Source organism: Girardinichthys multiradiatus, chromosome 2 (genome assembly GCF_021462225.1).
Source record: "Girardinichthys multiradiatus isolate DD_20200921_A chromosome 2, DD_fGirMul_XY1, whole genome shotgun sequence".
In the NCBI taxonomy this organism is placed as follows: Eukaryota; Metazoa; Chordata; class Actinopteri; order Cyprinodontiformes; family Goodeidae; genus Girardinichthys; species Girardinichthys multiradiatus.
The window spans coordinates 24,383,891-24,403,641 of record NC_061795.1 but is presented as its reverse complement, the minus strand read 5'-3'; the positions used below and the strand labels follow the sequence as shown (position 1 = coordinate 24,403,641).

The following is a 19,751-nucleotide window of genomic DNA, read 5'->3' as shown; positions in this document are numbered from 1 at the left end:
GAGCTTTGTGATGGTTGCACCAAAACATTGGCTGTCCTTAGGCCACTGTCTATCCAGTCTGGCAGTATGCTTAAAGTCATTGTCCATTCTGAAGACGCAGGCAACTCAGCCAGGAAGCTATACCTTCCTGGCTGATGTTTTGTGATGTTGTCTTTATATTTAGGTATTACATTATTTTATCATGATAATGAAATCTATTTTATTAAGTGTCCCAGTCCCTTCTGCAGTACCCCAACAACATGACGTCTTCATTCCTGCGTGGCTTTCCAGCCCATGATTCATTTCACTATGACAAATCACTCTCTTACTAGCATCAGTCTGCATCGTCACAAGGCCTTTTACTTTTATCTCGGGTTGATACACACATGCCACACCAAAACAGGTGGGGACACAGAAACAATCTTCCTCCTGAATGGTATTATAGCTCATCATGGATGTGAGATTTACTTGCATACGATTGTTTTAACAGAAGAAAGTGACACTTTCAAGCATCTGGAAATTGTTGCACTTGATCACGATTATGGAGGTCCACAAACCTCGTCATGAGGTCTTCGTGGAGTTAATTTGATTTTTCCATGATGTCAGACAAGGAAGCATTCACAGGTTTTACTCCATTTAATTCAGAGTTTCTGTATTGACCTATCTAATGTCAAACAGTGCGAAAAAAAGACTGTTCCAATGGTTACTGAGAAGGGTCTTAATAATTTCAAACATTTAATCTTTTAAAGAATCTCTTGATAAAAACAGATAACTTGACTTTGTTTTCCACACTGACACATATTTGACATAATTTTATTATTTTTTGAGAGATGGCTGTCTCGTTTTCTATCAGAAACGTATTGTTTGAATAAAAATATTATTACATCTAAAGCTGGCATGGGGTATGAATAATTTTGGACTTGTTGGACTGTTGAATATATATATATGTTTTACTTAATTACGTACTGTATCTGCATGGAAATATGACCTAAAAATAATCATTTTCGTAAATGCAACCAGATAAATACTACTGTAACTTTTAAGACCGATGTGATAACAATAATTGTATTATTTTAACTTTTTGAAAGAGCTTCGAAAGTTTTTAAAGTCAGCTCGAAGTACCAGACTGTCCTTACTCACGCTTCCCTCATGAACAAACCGACCATGTGATGTGGATGCCCCCAGTTCGGGTTACAGAGAGAGGGAGGCTTCAGCTGAACGCAAACCTTTACACTGATGGAGAGAAGCGACCAACATCGGGAACAGTCCGTGCGTACGCTGTAATTTTCCCAACATGCAATTTCTTTCCCAGCGCGGATTATTGCCACCACCGGGAGACCCCGGCCTGTAATAGGGAGCAGCTGCATTAACTCCTATACGGATTCATTTCTTTCTTTGCCGCTGGCCAGGTCACTGAGCTGCGCACCAACTCTGGGTTTAACCACAGACAGCTGCAGGCAAGTTAAGAGGCGCATTTGAACAACTCCTTCGTGTCCTAAAGAGGAGGAAACTTTCTTCTCCTGATTACATGACCTCAAAGCTGCATATTTTTCTCTTAAAAGTCCGGATGATGTTAAAGAGACAATGGTAAGACAAAACCCCCCCACAAGATTAAGTTAACCTTCATGCAACACCATCACTATTAATTTCACTGCTACATCATCTGTTATTATTGCTTTCATTTTGCTTGCCAGATTTTACCACCTGATCATTTTCAGATAAAGCAGTGGAGATATGGACATTTAGGAACTGCGGTTCCATGGCTGCAGAAGTGTTAATCGGCCTGGACCACGATGCTGTTCACAGCCTGCGGTTTCAGAAACAAAACAACAGTTGTACCTTACAAACTGACAGTTCACTTGTCAAAGACACTGTCTCATCATATGACTCTGCTCTGACTCAAGTCCGTGTCAGGGTCTGCTTGGCAAGGCATGGGTAACTCTTCCAGGAAGGGTGAGGAGGAAGAGGAAGAAGAGGGGACAAAAGATGGTGAAGAGGAGGACACAAAAAAGAAGAAAGATGTGGAGGAGGTAGAGGTTGAGCTTCCACTGGGGGTGGAGGAGCTGTTGGAGAGTGGTGATCCCGTCTTGGACCTGAGCTACCGTAAATTCAGGCGACTACCTTTGCGTGTTTGCGAGCTGTTGCATCTGGAGAAGCTGTATGTTTGTGGGAACCGACTGCGGACAGTGCCGGACAGTTTCTCCCAGCTACAGGGTCTGCGGACGCTCGCCCTTGACTTCAACAAGTTGGAAGATGTTCCCTTGGCTGTCTGTGAGCTCACCAACCTCACCCATCTCTACTTGGGCAACAACCGGCTGATGAACCTCCCGCCTGAGTTTATAAACCTGAAAAATCTGAGATGCTTCTGGATGGAGAGTAACTTCTTCCATAGATTTCCACAAGAGCTCTATGACCTGCCAAACCTTACGTCCCTGCAGATGGGGCACAACCGGCTGAAAAGGCTGCCTCATGATTTTTGTCGAATGGAATCTCTAAAGGGATTGTGGCTTTATGGAAACCGCTTCGAAATCTTCCCCAAGGTCCTGCTGCACATGAAGACCTTGGAAATCCTAGACTTCGACCGTAACAAAATAACAGAGCTTCCCAGCCTGAAGCGTCTCTGCTCCCTCCACCTGTTTTCCTATGACCACAACCCCATCAAGGAACCTCCTAAAGTAGGCGAGGAAGTAATTCTAGTTGGGGAAGGGGCTGCTGAGTTCATGGAGGTGCGTGAGGCCAAGAAGGAGAGACGACGCAAGGCCACTGAGGAAAAGGCTGAGGAGCTGGCTCTGGCTGAAGAGGAGCCAGTGATCCATGGAATTCTAAAGAACAGCAACTCCAGCTCAAAACCAGCAATAGACGAAGCTGCCGTGGACATCGAAGACTCAGATGTTAAAGAAGAAGAAACATCAGTGAGGGAGGAGCAGGAAGACTGCGTGGAGCTGCCAGTGACAGAGTATGACGGTGCTGACCTTGAATATGATGAAGACATGGTTGAATATGAGACAGAAGAGATCATATGTGAGGGAGAGGGATTTGAGTATGAGGAAGAGGGGCTGGAGTATGAAAACGTTTCAATGGACTATGAGTATGAAGATGGGGAGGAGCTAGACGATACAGGGGGACAAGACGAGGGGGCATGAAAAGCCCCACAATCTCCCAAAATGTATTGGTTTCAGGTGAAAACAGATGATGGACAAAACAGCAGATTCATGAATACAACATATTCCCAGATGTGCTGCTAATTAATAATCTGTAATCAACTGTGAAAATGAACTATCTTTAATTATATTTCTGTAAAACAACAACACCAGTGACATCTCTCTTGACTGCACATTATCAGGTTAAGTGTAACTTATTGTCAGATTGTTCCTATTAAATATTCAGCTGAATGAAGCCGATGCCAGTCCTTTGTCACTGAAGATACTGGATGTTTACTGAACAGTCGTTTCTGCTCATCACAGTCAGTACCTGTATTAAGTGTTTGTCAGTTTTAAGTCTTTAAAGCCGGGCCGTCTGTGAATGTAAATGAGTGTGTTGGTCAAAGATAAAAAAAAAAATATTTACAACATGGGTGTCAGTGCCAAGAGCGTTGGTGGGGGGGTGAATAGCTGGGGTGCCTGACCATAAAAGGTGAGTCCTTAAGGAGGCTCCTAACATAAAGTGGACATGGAAAATGATTAAGCAAAATATTTTTAGAGCTCCAACAAACCAGACCCTTCTGGGCAGAAATTCAGCTGTGTCATGAATGCCGTGCACAACGTTTTGTCACAGATGATGACATTACTTTTTTTCCTAACGTTAAGCAGACCAGACCCTTGTTCTCCTTTAATCTCTGAACCCATTATTCATCCGGGGCTCATGCGTAATCCAATGCTTTGTGTCTGCACAGATCTTTTTCCTCGTATCTCATTAAAAGAGTAAAATATTGATCTCAGTGTTAGAATATTAATGCCTGTACTCATGTGGCAGTATCTTGTTACATTTGTATTGGGGACAATGCAGAACATACTCACTGATCTTTCAAAATTTAAATGCACTAATAGACTTTATCTCCACATCAATATTAATGGTAGTATTAATAGATAAAACATTGGTCTCCAGAATTCCCTCAATAGCAATTTGATGGTGTCTGTGAGGATCAACGTTCTTCTTAGACAGGTGCTCCTGCAAAAGTGTTCTTAACTCTTGAACTTTTTTATTTACATTTTGTTGTGTTACAACCAGAAGAAGAAATCTATGTACTTTGCTATAATTTGATGTAATAGATGAGGACTAGTTAGTGCATAAATGAAGTGAACAGGAAAGAGTACATGGTTTTCTACTTCACTAAAACAAAAAATCTGAAGAGTGTGGTGTGCATTTATATTGGTAAATAACTTGTAGAACCATCCCTCACCTAAAACCCACTTGTCCCTGCAGGGTCGTGGAGGGCCTGGTGCCTATCTCCAGCAGTCAATGTGCAGGACGCATAGCTTACCATGGATAGGTCACTCGACCTCGACAGGGCAACACAGAAACACACTGGACAAACAACCATGCACACACACACACATACCTAAGGGCAATTTAGATTAATCAGTTAACCTTACTGTTGTGTTTTTCAACTGTGGGAGGATGCCAGAGTACCACACATACATGGGGAGAATATCCAAACTCCATGCAGAACAACCCCATAGCCAGGATTTGCACCAGGGCGTTCTTGCTGTGAGGCAACGTTGCCACCAGGCAGCCTTCATAGAACCATCGTCTTACAATTAAAATTGTCTCTGGGATGTATCTATCAGCTTTGCTCACCTAGAGGATGACATTTTTGCCAATTTGTCTTTGCAAAAAGGCTTAAGATCAGATTGTATGGAGAGCAGCTATGAATATAACTTTTACATTTTTGCCACTAATAATTTTATTTAGGGTTGGACAGGACATGAGTAGCATGTTAATAGGCTTTTATCTAGGTCTGGTTTTATTTTTAGGATTGTTGTCCTACTGGAAGGTAAACTTCCACCCCAGTCAAGTGTTTTGCAGTCTCTAACAGTTTTCTTCCAATTTTCCCATGTGTTTAATGCCTTTCACCTATGTCACCAGCTTCCCTGGCCTTGATGATGAACAGCATCCATACAGCATGATGCTGCCAACACCATGCTTAATTGTGGGGATGGTGTTTTCAAGGTGATGTCTCATCTAACTAGAGAGTACACCTTCTTCCACATGTTTTTGTTTCATCCACTTGACTTGTGGCAAACAACATAAGGCTTTCTTTCAACAAGGACTTTCTTCTCACAACTCTTCCAGAAAGAGCAGATTTATGGAGTGCACAACTGATAAATTTAATGTCAACAGATTCTCGCACCTGAACTGTTGATCTCTGCAGCTCTTTCAGAGTTACAATGGGCCTCCTAGCTGCTTCTCAGAATAGGCAAGGCAAGACAAGGGAGGTTTATTTATATAACACATTTCAATAGCAAGACAATTTGAAGTGCTGTACATGAAAAAAAAGAAAAAGAGACATAATAGGAAAAGTACATTGCAGTGGCATAAAGGTAATTTAATAATTAAAAAGAATAAAAAATGAATAATAAAAAAAAAAAAATAAAAGTTAATGAAAAATGCTCTTCTGTCTCTGTCTGCCAGAAGGTGCCCATGTGGGTATGTTTGCATTTTTACCACAGTGTCTCCATTTTCAGGTGATTGATTTGTTGTCTAAAATGCTCAAAGTTTGTATATTGTTTAACAACCTAATCCTGTTTTAAACTTCACTATAATGAGCTGCATTTATACTGAGATTAAATTACACTCCAGTGAACTCTATTTACTAACTGGTAACGTCTGAAGGAAATTGCTTGCATTTGATATTTAAGGGCATTAGAGTAAATGCATGACACCCTTTTTAAATTTTTGTTTTCTAAAACAATATAGAAAACAATTTGTCCTTTGCCTTCAACATTAAAACTATGTGGTGATTTCTGTTAATTTATCAGAGACAAATCAAGTTTGTGGTTGCAGTGTAACAAAATGTGAAAATGCCCAACGTCCTGATGTCTGCACAAAGGATGTGGTAGTATAAAGTTGTGTTATACACAGTTTGTCATGTTTGGAGACTGTCATGTTATTTAGTCCAGACCTGTTGGTCGCTTCTTTTCTTGCAGCTTGTGGGTGGCATAACAGTTTGATACTTTGCAGAGGTTCATGCAAATCATAGCCTGGTTCAGTTCAAGTGGAATCATTTTTCACGTTGGTTTACAGTCTTCTCATTCTCTGTAGGTCAGTGAGAACGAGATGCTTTTAACGACAATGCATCAACCTATTCAGTCCCATAGCTGATGGGCTTTATAAGTCAGCAAAAACAATTTTACATATTTTCTCATTGTACATCTGGAGTTTGTATTCTTCAAAAAACTGTCGTAATGTTAAAACTTGCTTGCTAAAATATATTTACTCAAAAAGAACATAAAGAAGTTGCAAATAAATTGCTTAAATAAGGAATTTTATTTTCGAAATGAGAAGGATATGCAGGTTACATTGAAGTTGTGAGAACATCTAATTCATTAATATGAACCTGTGGAATAAAAATTGACATGTGAGTCTTAAAAAATTAGCCTAATGTGATATTATCCATGCATTAATGTGAGGGTACCTTACCTGTCTGTGTCTCGATGGTTGTAGCCACTGTCCATTGTGTGGCTTGTGTTGATGATTCCTGCAGCAGGAACTGAGTTCCTGTCCTTCTGATAGCCACAACTAAACCTTAAAAATGACACGATTCTTGCCAAGTTAAAGTTTTCAGCTATGCATAACAGAAAGAAATACTTTCAATTAGGATAGCAAGATATTGTGCCTTTTAAAGGATAGGCCAACACATGGACCAAAACAAAGTTTTGTATGTCTTTATCACATTTGCATATCTTGAGACTGAAATTTGTGTCCGTTCTTTTTTGCAAAAGATCTTAATTTCAGTCTGTTTCTTAGGAGAACCCCTGTGAACAAAAAGCATCTAAGTCTTGTGAGACATTCTCAATTGGATTTAGACGTGGGCTTGGACTGGGCCATCCCAAGGCATCAATATGCTTACATTCAATTCAATTCAATTCAAAAATACTTTATTAGTCCCAAAGGGAAATTAAATGTTGTTATAGCTCATATTATGAAGGTTTCCTCAAAGAACCGTTGTAGATGCTGATGGCTGTGGGCAGGAAGGATCTCCTGTAGCGCTCCGTCTTACAGCAGATCTGAAGAAGCCTCTGACTGAAGACACTTTGTTGCTGTAGGACAGTCTCATGAAGAGGATGCTCAGGGTTCTCCATAATGTTCTTCATTTTATGAAGAATCCGTCTTTCCACAATGATCTCCAGAGGTTCCAGAGGAGTCCCCTGAACAGAGCCAGCCTTTTTTATCAGCTTGTTGAGCTTTTTTAAGTCCCTGGTTCTGATGCTGTTTCCCCAGGAGATGATGGTAGAAGAGATCACACTTTCCACAACAGACTTATAGAAGATATGCAGCATCTTGCTGCAAACACCAAAGGACCTAAGCTTCCTCAAGAAGTACAGTCTGCTCTGTCCCTTTTGTAGATGGCTTCACAGTTGCATCTCCACTCTAGTCTGTTGTCCAGGTGAACACCGAGGTATTTATACTCCTCCACCACCTCCACTTCTTCTCCCATGATAGAAATAGTGTTTGACTTATTCCTGTTTCTCTTAAAATCTACAATCATCTCCTTTGTTTTAGTCACGTTCAACATGAGATGATTGTTTCCACACCACAAAGCGGTCCACCACCATCCTGTACTCAGCTTCTTGTCCATCTCTGATCAACCCCACGACTGCAGAATCATCCGAGTATTTCTGCAGATGACAGGAGTCTGTCTTGTACTGGAGGTCTGAGGTGTACAGAGTGAAAAGGAATGGTGAGAGTACAGTCCCCTGTGGTGCTCCTGTGCTGCTGACTACCTGGTTAGACTCACAACCCTTCAGTCTCACAAACTGTGGTCTGTTTGTCAGGTAGTCTTTAATCCAGGAGATTGTTGAGGCCTCCACCTGAGTCTTCTGGAGTTTCTGACAAAGCAAATCAGGTTGGATTGTATTAAATGCACTGGAGAAATCAAAGAACATGATCCTCACAGTGCTGCTGGCTTTGTCCAGATGACAGTGGGTTTGTTGAAGCAGGTGTATGATGGCATCTTCAACTCCAACTCCACAGCGATAAGCAAACTGAAGGGGGTCCTGATGGTTTACTGTTTGCTTTCTCAGGTGGGCCAACAGGAGTCTCTCTAGGACCTTCATGATGTGAGATGTCAGGGCAACAGGTCTATAGTCATTGAGGACTGATGGGTGAGTTTTCTTTGGTACCGGAACAAGAGAGGAGGTCTTCCACAACACCGGAACCTTCTTCTGGGCCAGGCTAAGGTTGAAGAGGTGCTGCAGAATCCCACAGAGCTGTTCTGCACAGGCCTTCAGGACTCTAGGGCTGACATGATCTGGACCTGCAGCCTTATTCCTATTCAGTCTCTCCAGTTGTCTCTTCACCTGACTTCTTGAGACACACAGGTGGAAGGGGGAAGCAAAGGAAGCATCAGCATCTTTTGATATGGTTGATGGCAAACATGTAGATGGGTCAAGGGCTGAGGTGGAAGATAAAAAATGTGAGGTGTTACTGGACAGCTGTGGGTCCTGTGGGTCAAAGGAGGGTGGGATGTCTGTTTGGCTGTGAGCAGGAGAGGAGGATGCTGAGCTTCTTTCTGAACTGAACCTATTGAAGAATAAGTTCAGTTCATTGGCTCTGTCCAGACGTCCATCGGTCTGATCATCCTTCTGCTTGAAGCCTGTGATCTTCTTCATCCCTGTCCACACATCTCTGATATTGTTTTGCTGGAGCTTGCTCTCCAACTTCTTCTTGTACACCTCCTTGCTGTCTCTTATCTTGACTTTAAGTTGCTTCTGTAAACTCCTCAATAATTCTCTGTCTCCCTCTCTGAAGGCTCTTTTTTTCTTGTTAAGCAGGTCCTTCAGGTCACTGGTGATCTAAGGTTTGTTATTGGGGAAGCATCTCACGGTTCTGGTGGGGATGATGTTATCCACACAGAAGTTTATATAGTCGGTTACACACTCAGTCATGGCATTGATGTCCTCTCCATGTGGCTGGCACAGTGCGTCCCAGTCTGTAGCCTCAAAGCAACCTTGCAGAGCTTCTTCAGCTTCCTGCGACCATTTTCTCACAGTCCTCTTTATTACAGGTTGCCTCTGAACAAGGGGCTTATATTTCGAGCAGAGAAAAACAAGATTGTGATCTGATTTGCCTAGCGGAGGTCTTGCTGTAGAGATGTATGAGTCCTTGACATTTGTATAAAACAAATCCAATGTTTTGTTTTCTCTGGTAGAGCAGCTGACAAACTGTTGAAACGTTGGAAGTGTAGCAGAGAGTGAAGCATGATTAAAATCACCAGAAATTGCAAAAGCATTGGGGTTTTGTGTCTGTAGCTTAGCAACAACTGAGCTGATGGCATCACATGCAGTGTCGGCAACAGCGGAAGGTGGAACGTAAACTGTTGCCAAAATAACACTGGTGAACTCTCTGGGTAAATAATATGGACGAACTTACTGCCAACAGTTCAATATCTGGACTGCAGAGTTGACACTTCACAGTAACATGTCCTGGATGACACCATCTGTTGTTCACAAATACTGCCAGTCCACCTCCTTTACATTTGCCGCTCCTCTTTGAGTCTCTGTCTGCTCGTATGGTTAAAAAGCCCGTCAGAGAGACGCTGGAGTCGGGGATATGATCCTGCAGCCATGTCTCAGTAAAACACATGATACTGCATGCCCGGTACTCTGGCTGGGTCCTTTGTAGGGCTTGGAGTTCATCCAACTTGTTTCCCAACGATCTCACGTTGCCCATCATAATTGACGGAAGAGATGGTTTGAACTTCCTCCTTCTCTCTCTTCTCTTAGCTCCTGCTCTGCATCCACGGCGTCTCCTTTTCAACTCATCACGGATTTGGGGTTGTAGTTGAAGTATTATTTGAGCTTTTGAGATATTAATCAGCTGCTCCCGGTTGTAAGAAACAACCCCGTTGCCATGGCAATGCATCATAACAAATGTCCAAAAATAGAAAGTATCAAGAAAAATCCTCCAAGCTGCACAGCATCCGACACCGGAGTGGACAGTAGTCCAAAAAAAATCAACTGTATCCACCACAAGAGGAATAGTTCCCAAAAAAGAATAAATCAGAATCAAAAGTAACAGAGCTACTCCAACCTGCTGCCACCTTGAGCGGTGCAATTCTAGAATATCTAAACCACTGCATTGTAGTTCGGACAGCAGGGTTCTTGTCATACCAGAAGATGAACCTCTGCCCCAGCTTTAAGTCTTTTGTAGCCTCTAGCAGGTGTTTCTTTGGGACTCTTCTGCATTTATCTCCACACATCTTCCAATCAGCTCTGACCAGCTTTCCTGTCCCCTTTGAAGGAAAGCATCTCCACAGCATGATGCTGCCACCACCATGTTTTCCTCTCGCCGTGGAATGTTGAGGGACATGTAGGGTCAGTTTTCTGACACATATAGTGTTTTGCATACGCCAAAAAATTCAGTTTACCCCTACTTTCACATGTTTACTGTGTTCCTTACATGGCTTGTGGCAAACTACAATGGGACTTCCTATAGTTGATGTTCAACAACAAACATTGAACAAAATGAAAAAGGTAATGATTCCTTTTGCAAGCCGCTGTACTCAGTAGAACAATAAATAATTTGAATGATGAATGATGATGAACAAATGATTTGCTGCTTATTCAAAGTTTACCAATCCAACATTTCTAAGCTGATTACTTTTGTTACTTAAACTGTTTAAAAGCCCATTTAAAAGCCAAGATTCTTTCTTTATTTTCAGACCCTTTCTGCCCAACAAAAGCATCTGAAAACTCCCTTAATCACAACTCAAAGTAAAAACCACACTTACTTGCTGTTATAATGAGTAGTGAAGTGTGAAGGCTCAAATGATCTTTTAGGGAAAATTTCATTTGGAGTATTTAATAAAAATCCTGTGTGCTCCTAAAGGTGAAAGCAAGAGAACAAACTCTAATCAAAGAGAGATAATCCATTAAAAGAAGAACATTTTTAAAGTGTAAAAGTTTGACCTTTTTTCCAATAGTCTTCACAACTGGTGCATTTGTTCTAGTTTCTGGTGATTGCAGGAGAGAGCTCTAGAATATAATAAAGAAATATATGATATAAGTGTGTACTTTCACATCTGTTTAAAAAGAATTACAGGCTGGGCATAAAAGAGACTAACGGGACAGGCTAAGGGAGCGATGGCACCTCGTGTATATCCTGTCTCTTTGACTGAATGGCTGTGTACCCTTTGAATGCTCTCGGCACCCTGAAATAGAAGGGAGAAAAACCTTAAAGGTTCATATCAAAATATATTAGAATTGTTTATTTAATATAAAGGGATACAGTGAAAGTGGCTCAACCTTCGGAAAAGATGGCGTCAGAAAGTCGCTCTTCATCACTGAGCTGAAGGTCTGAGGTTCCAGCTGGACATCAGCCACAGTTTGAAAGGGAAACACTTCATAGTTAGACATGCCACATTCAGAATTTTAACTAAGGTAAAAGAAGCATCATATGTATACATTATATATCATACATATCTCATATACCGCAAAATTATGTAATGGGTTTTATTTTGAAAAATGACATAATAAAATGTTTAAAAACTGCATTTTTTATAAAATGTAGTTGGTCATAATAATAAGCCACATATTGTTGGTAGTGTCCAGCTAAATTAATCTTGCATGACAATTTTCTTTTTGCTTTTTGCTGAAAGCATTTCCTTGAAAACCAATAAATATAAAAGTATAAACATACTACGTTGGGATCTTATTTTTTTGTCAGAGAATAATAATAATAAAAATTAAGAAATACAACACATTTGGTACCTAGCGGAATCATTCACATCCCTTTAATTGTTTTACAATTGTCACATTATATCCGTGATCTAGTGATCCAGAGGCTCTGAATGCATACCTTGCCATTCATGCAACATCCTTTCTTCTCCACTGCACAGTTATGCATAATTTTGTGCTGCTGCATCACATAAAATCCAAATGAAATGAGGTTTGTCTTTGTAATGTAGGAAATTGGAGAAGTTTAAAGGAACTGAATACTTTCACTATGTTGATATGTGATGGATTCATGTTAAGCCAGGGGAGTCCCGAACTGATTGTGTGCGGCTCCTGACCCCAATTCAAAAAAGGTACATATTTGGTCCCCAAACACAGCAGGTGTGTTTTTTTTAACTTGTTTATTAGAGATTAGTTTTTACTGACATTGTGGAATCTTAAAATGGAAGATATTAGGAAAAACAACTTGGCTAAAAAAGGCATATGAACACCTCCAACTTTATGATTTTGGCCCATGTGGCAAAAAGTTTACTCACTATGCAGCTTTTTTTGTCCAGAAAGGTGTTTAACTGCAGATTTGTTCCTTTAGTGAATCCAGTCTCCACTTTGGGACCCAGTTTCATGTGGTGAGAAACTGCAGCAAGGATAACCGTTATTATTTCTAACATGTCTAATGTTATCATCTGTCTACGGTCACAGCTGAAGTTGTTACCTGATGGAGTGAGATGATGAGGCACAAAGAAGCTTTGGTACTCCGACTAAAGAAAGACAGAAGACAGACAAATCACGAGTGTTTCATTTCTGTTGAATTATAAAGATAATTTAAAGGAAAATCTGTAGTACCTTTGCCTCCACAGGCTCTGCTTTGGAAAGACTCCTCACATGATGGAAGCCGCTGGCTCTGGGTTTGTTAAGGACGCTTGGCAAAGATCCGGAGCCATCAGAGTGGATGGGAGGCTGGTAGTGCTGCTTAGTTTGAGACATAAAACTGTCGGATAACAAGAGTGTGGAAACAAAAATCACAATTGTGTCTTAGGAAGAAATGGCTATGTTATAAAATTTGCTAATTTTTCTAAGTTAGAATGAAACAACAATTTCACCAAGAACAATTTTTTATCATGTGAATTTCTTTGACAAAGATTATGCAGAACTGGGTGATGTTTCATCCAGGGATTGTCTGATCATCTCTGGGTTAAAAACCATGGCCTACTACTGGCAAAACTGTATTCTAGGCCATTCACGTTATTTTGTTGACATTATGAATCTGGATTTTCCCTAATAATCCAGTTTACTAAGGGACTATGGCCCGGCACTTCAGCAAACTGCTGCACAAGCAAACAGTGGAAAGTATAAGACTGAAGCTGTGTGAAGAAAGCAGTTGAAACACTAGTGATTACATTTTATGACGTCCAAAGCAAAGTGCTTAGTTTATGAGGCAGGAGACTAATATCTATTGAAATCTACATTAAAATTGGCATTTGTTTGGTCTAAAACTGAAAGTGTTTTTCTGACATGCTTTTACATTTTTATCACAAGAGTAACTTTACGACCTGTTTACGCAAGAATGAAAAAGCATAGAACAGACTAGACTTGAATCTGCAACCCATCAGTCACCAAGAGAGCATCTTTATCAGATGAGCTACACAATCATACTCATACCTGTGTGCTAACAGGCATAATGAGTACACAACACAATAAATTCAAGACAATTCACTTGTGCCAGTTATGGTGGTATTTACATTAGTAGTGACATAATACGTTTTTTAAAGAAACACATTCAAAATCCTGTTTATTATTTACCTTGGAAATAGTCTTGCATCACTGCACCTTCTCTGTGTTACAAAGGAAACTCAGCGAGTTTCCTTCATAGACACTGTAGAAATTATGCTGAACAACTGAGATTTTACTTTTAAGAAGAGAGACTGTGGTCTCCGCATGGCTCAGTGGTAAAGCACCATATGCACAGGCTGCAGACCTCAGCGCAGTTGTCCCCGGTTTGATTGCCAGCCAGGGTCTGGTTGCTGCATGTCTTCCCCTTCTCTCCACCCTTCTCCTGTCCAGCTAATAATGAATAAAGGCCAGTCGGGCCACAAAAATCTTTAAAAAATGGAGACTGCAGCATCCTATACTTCTCTGATGAGTTAAAAGGGGCCACAGTCACACTAATGTAGACTATCTTATTATGATTAAATAGGTTTTCTATTTAAAGAAAGTTTTCAGTTAAAGTTAAAGCACTTTGTCAGAGTAAGAGAGAGCTTGCTTTTACCCAAGCCTGACTCACATCTCTGCCTGAGTGTTTCACAGTGGACAGTGATGACACTGGACAGTGAAAGCTAACACTATGGTGGACAGTTCTTACCTGCCCTGACACTTACCCAAACTGTGGGTTGTCAATGAGGTCCAAACTGAGCTTGTTAAATAAAACGGGTCTTTGGTTTGACACAAAGCCGGATTCACGGGTAAGTCCGAGGTGGGTTGTGAAGCTCATCCTGTCTAAAGCTGGGAACAAAAATTGTCACTTTCATAATCCAAACATAAATCTAAAACAATAAGATTCAAGCTGTTTACCCTGACCTTGTCCTCCTCAGCCTACCTTTACTCTCTCCAAAGGCCCTTGTGTGAGATTTATTGGACGGTCTGAAAGTGGCTTTGCTCAGTCCTCCCTGCCTGTCAGTTGCTCCAACAAGCGGCATGACAATCCTCGCCTGCCCAACCATCTGTGTCTGCTGTAATTGAAACCTCCAGCGTCAACAGTGATGGATGGAAAAAATCCTGCAGGCACGTGCACACTGCAGTAATCAGAAATAAAAGTAGCAAGTAGTGCATTTTCTTCTAGTTTTCACAATCAATTATTAGAACAAACAGAACAACTGGCAGCAGTCTGTAAGAAAGGACTGAAAACCCCCTCTATTTACAAATGCAGCGTGAATGAGCAGATGTGAGAGAAATAGCACTCTCACCTTAATTCCCTTGAATATAAATGAGCTAAAAATAAAATAGAGAGAGAGAGAGAGAGAGAGAGAAAAGCTTGACTCAGGACATACCTGCAATACTAAGTTGTTTGTTCACCTCTCTGTCCTGAGCTGGTTTGTAGGTAAACACTTTTCTGTTGCTAGGAGATTCAACCCAAGGGCAGAACATTACTGCTGAAGAGCATAGAAACGATTTCAGGCGTGAGCGTAATGTTATCCCACAAGGAGGCATTGTTAAGAGTCTCTTTCTTCCTACTTGCAATTTGTTCAGTTCAGCTCATTTCCAGCAATTTGTACTGCAATAATACAAAACACTGCAGACAACTCTGTTACACAGAACCATCAAAGGCTTCTTGGAAGATCTCTGATAGGAAAATAAGCGTCATTAGAGAAAGAGAAAAAGAAAAAAAAGGCACATGTAATTATTGAAATCTGTAAATATCAAAGATGAAATTATGCAGTTACTTCTTAAAAGAAAGATCAGACACAGTGACTCATACATTGTGATTTGCCTGTGACTTCTGCCTTTTATCATCCAGCATAATGAAAAGTTTGTCTTGTTGACTAAGACTGAAGTAATAGCAAGTGTTTGTGGACATAATTAGAGGAAATATGCAGTGATAATATTGCACTTCACCTATTCATTTATTACTCATGCAAATGCATTTGCAGGTCATGTTCCTAACAATATTACAGCAACTGGAGTTTTCTTTATTTCTTTTATTCAAGTTACTTTTCAACACCAACCAAAGTGACTGAGGTATGACATTTATGTCATTTCTTGGCACTTTTTGCTTTATTATTTTAATTGTTCCTCTGACACATAAAAAGACTCATATTCTCAATAAGAAGCAAAGCTGATGAGTTTATTCAAGAGGTTAAATCAATTTCTAGCTCTTATGTGTTTTATTTAGTTAAAAGCATTAATACACACATTAAGGAGATGTTTTTTTTGCATTTCTGAATATTACTTGACTTGTCTCTTAATGAGCCTGCTGTCTGGTTGAACTGAATACAATTAATCATCTGTGGCAGGACTTGAAAGCTAATGTTGTCTGACTTAGCTTGAGCTATTTTGGAAAAGAAAAAGTAAAAATTTCAGTTCTTTCAGACTTGCAAAGCTAGTAGAGACAAAACCTAAAATATGTGCAGTTATAACCGTGGTTCTACAAAGTATTGACTCAGGAGGGTAAACAATTGCCACATTTTTCAGATTTTTATTTGCAAAGTTAATCTTGTAACTTTTTCTTCCACTTTACAATTATGAGCTACTTCGTGTTGCTCTATTACACAAAATTGAAGTTTCTGGTTGTAACGTGACAAAATAAGAAAAGGAAATCAGCGTGCATATCTGGTCTTTGGAGCACAAGCATAGAATAATTTAAACACTTGGTTTAAATTGATCAGTTATTAACATGTTCTGCAGAACGCCATAACCATCTGTCAAGGTTTATTCATTCCTTTGAATAGGATGTGTTGCATCAAGGCTGACCTGAAACAAGCTAGACAAAGAGCTCCAGGATCCAGAAGTCTGGACTGTTCCTCCACGCGTCCACTGGATGGCATTGTGATGCCATCAAGGCTCTGACTTTAGTCTAAGGTTATATAAAAATGATGGATGGTTTGAAATTTGCATGACATCTTGATAAAAATGTTCATCTCAGACAGGGTGTGATCATTCACCGCTGATAGCAGCAGAAAAATTTCTAAAAAGCATCCACACCTTTAAAAACACACATTCATGAGAGCTTTGCAATTCAAATCTGACTTTTAAACCATTTATTTAAACCTGCTAAAGTGAAGATCGGAAGAAGCCATAGACACAAAGTAGTTTTAATTAACAATAAATAAAACGCGTTTTATTTAGTAGTTCTTACACATGCTTGTGCATTACTTCAATCGCCATGTTACTTCAGTCATCTTTTCATCGTATTGGGCTCTAAATTACAGCATCAAAAGCAAGTCTTCTCAATGACAGTCTGCTCCCAATCACACCATTTCCACACTTTTCCTTTAATTCTCACCTCCCATTTTTTTTCTAATTTCCTCAGACTCCCACGGCGTTTTTTTCCCACCTCTCTGCTACATCACTTCTTCCTTTCCTTTCCTTCCTCCATCTGCTGAACAACGCATGGATAGAGCCTGTCTTTACCAAGCTGTTGCTTGCATTTGCTGTTCCACAGTCATTCATGCTTGACATCCTGTCATGCCAAGCTTGAAACAGTTTATTATCTCCTCCAAAAAATTACTAAGGGAAAACGCCTGCATCATTGAAACTGACATCTCATTTCCTGCTTCTTTTCTTCTAAACACATTGTGCACATTATTGGCATCTATAATTATAAATTCAAAGGGGATCCACACAGCAGGGTTAGACCGGATGCCTATTTTCATTCCAGTCAAAGATTACACCAGATAATTTGACTGTTTGAGCAACTTCAATCTGACAGTCTGAGTGGGGGAACTGGTGGAAACACCTGCTGTCCTGTATTTGAATGAGAATCCAGAGACTCTCAGCTTTCCTTTGATTGTTCATCCTGAGAACGCAGCAGCCGGTGTTTGTTCTTCCTCTGCATAATTCACACATACCGTAATGTGACTGCTCCAACGAAACACTCAGTTGCAATGCGAGCTTTTGATTAAAATATCCAAGATAAACAGGCTATCCTCTTACATTCTAGTGCAGTTTGCACTTGAGGTAACACATTGAGGACAGAAAGGTGCAAAAGGGGGATCATGCAGTTGTTCTAAAAATAGACCGAGGTGATGCAAGCAAGGGTCTCCCATTGTGATGATGCACTCGGCTTGCCTGCAGCCGTCTGTTGAGGTTCAGACCCTCAGTCCTGTCTGCCGGGCCTCACCTGTTTCTCCTGCTGCTGATAGTCTGCAGCTCTAGGAGGCTCTTCAAGGTTTCCCTGTCAGTTCAATAGCCTGCTCCCTTTGTCTGCCATAAAAAACCATGGAATTGATGTTTAAGGACATAAAGAGCCAGCTCAGGCGCTCAGCCCTGTCTTTGTGTTGCCGGGGCCTCAGAGGTGCTCCCTCTGCTTCACTTCTGCGAGGCTTATCTCCTTACAGCCTCCTTTTCTAACTTCTGTACTTAATGGACAAATCTTCCATGCATGGTGTGGAGCAAATTGCACTGTCATCTATTTCCATTCTATGTTTCAATCAGCTTTGGTGAATGTGTGGAAGGTGATCAGAATGTGGTGTGGAAAATTAAGGCATGAAATAAGATATTTCAAGTGAAAACAACATTTCTAACGTCTACAAGACAGATGGTTAGACACACATGAGTGGAACCTGAAGTGCACAGATCGCTCAGATGCTTCTGAAACACAAAACGTAAAGAGTGAAACAACCTGCAAAATAATTCACCCCCTAATTATAAAGATAATTTTCAGTCACTGAAAAAGAAGGAGAATTCCTCCAGACTGCAGCATGGAACTGCATGATTCATTTCCTTTCATGCTGACTAATGCGTTGCTCAGAGCCGAAGCTGTCCACTACCCATTTTTAATTGGTCTTGAAGGCTAAAACAACCTTTGCAAATTTACATTTCCTTCAGCAAATGATGTCAAAACTTTTTACAGCAGTCCCTATTAAGTCAGAATTATTTTCTTTCAAACATCAGTTTCTGACCCGTCAGTAACAAAATTATTTGCAGTAATACAGAGGCTTGCAAAAGTATTCAGAAACCTTAAAGGCTTCAATGATCTGAGGATTTTATTTCACAGGCCAACACAAAGATGTTCATAACTGCGAATCCTAATAAAATCAAGATTGTGGTTATAAGACATAAAAAGCTGAAAATGTTCGAGGAGTATGAATATTCTTGTAAGGCTTTGTATATTCAGACGTGTATTTTTATTTTCTGTAGACTATGATAAAACAAGTTTTTGATAGGGCGGTTATGAGGTGGAGGGTTTCTGTTTTTGCAGGAATGGTATGTGTTGAAAGAAATGACACTTCACTGTCCATTCTTATTTAAAAAGTTGCTATTTTTCCATGGTTTTTCCAGTCTCAGTTTTCAGCTGAAGAAAGATAATGATGCTTTTTAATTTAAAAGTCCAGTAATGGCAGCTCTTTGCAACTAAAAGTAGTAGAGCGGATTCAGATTTTTTTATTTCTCTCAGTTTACTTTCACTGAACCATCACAATCAAGCTTGTTATATATTCTGAATGATCCAGATGACTGCTTGAAATTTTCACTGTCTATTTTCAGCCTGGAGGTTTCAAAGGTTATTCATTTTCACATTTTGTCACTTTACAACTTTCATGTATGTTATTGGGATTTTATGTGATAGACCAACACACAGTAATGCATAATTGTGAAATGAAAGGATATATGGTTTTAAAAATGTTTCCAAATAACAATCTAAAATGTGGCATGCCTATGTATTCACGCCACTTTATACTGATACTGATAAATATAGTCCAGTGCCATCAACTGCCTTTAAAAGTCACCTACTTACCAAATAAGCTTCCAAAATCACCTACCAAGACAAGGCTATCCACCTAAACTGAAGGGCCAGGCAGCCTAGAGGGTGTGGTAACTTTGGAGGAGCTGCAGAGATCCCCAGCTCAGATGTGAGAATTTGTTGATAGATGTGAGATTTGTCGATACGTTTTAGCTATGCACTCATAAAATCCAGTTCTTTATTGAAAAGAGAAAGCCACTGTTAAATGTAGGCCATATATGTCCTGTTTGTACTGTGCCACAAAACCAAAATAAAACTTTTTTGTGTCCATCAAAAATAATATGTGGTGGAAAACTAACACTGCACATTACCTGAAAACACCATCATGGTGGCTTCAGCATCAAGTTGGGGGGGATGCTTTTCTTCAGCAAGGAAGGGGGAGCTAGTCAGCGTTTATGGGGAAATGGTTGAAGCTAAATACAGAG

General features: G+C 40.2%; 2 protein-coding genes across 5 annotated transcripts; one reads left to right on the top strand and one right to left on the bottom strand.

Annotated features, from left to right (window-relative positions):
- Positions 1–1,082: 1,082 nt before the first annotated feature.
- On the top strand, positions 1,083–3,488 carry LOC124859405 (leucine-rich repeat-containing protein 10B). The gene has a single exon (XM_047352175.1). It carries the CDS (start codon positions 1,911–1,913, stop codon positions 3,120–3,122), a length of 1,212 nt encoding a protein of 403 aa, XP_047208131.1. The 5' UTR covers positions 1,083–1,910; the 3' UTR covers positions 3,123–3,488.
- A 2,894-nt stretch (positions 3,489–6,382) lies between these two features.
- On the bottom strand, positions 6,383–14,974 carry ppp1r32 (protein phosphatase 1, regulatory subunit 32). Of its 4 annotated transcripts, none has more exons than XM_047351467.1 (12): positions 14,918–14,974; positions 14,467–14,599; positions 14,249–14,372; positions 12,717–12,861; positions 12,586–12,631; positions 12,410–12,507; positions 11,445–11,507; positions 11,264–11,350; positions 11,109–11,174; positions 10,931–11,022; positions 6,619–6,723; positions 6,383–6,535 (listed from the first exon to the last, which is right to left on the bottom strand). In XM_047351467.1, the coding sequence occupies exons 2-12, from the start codon at positions 14,588–14,590 to the stop codon at positions 6,517–6,519; spliced, it is 969 nt and encodes a 322-aa protein (XP_047207423.1). In that variant the 5' UTR covers positions 14,591–14,599; positions 14,918–14,974; the 3' UTR covers positions 6,383–6,516. The 4 variants fall into 4 exon arrangements, with proteins under 4 accessions (XP_047207423.1, XP_047207397.1, XP_047207416.1 ...); XM_047351441.1 differs by having other exon boundaries at positions 14,467–14,662; positions 14,918–14,967; XM_047351460.1 differs by having other exon boundaries at positions 14,467–14,645; positions 14,918–14,960.
- Between the last annotated feature and the right edge of the window lie 4,777 nt (positions 14,975–19,751).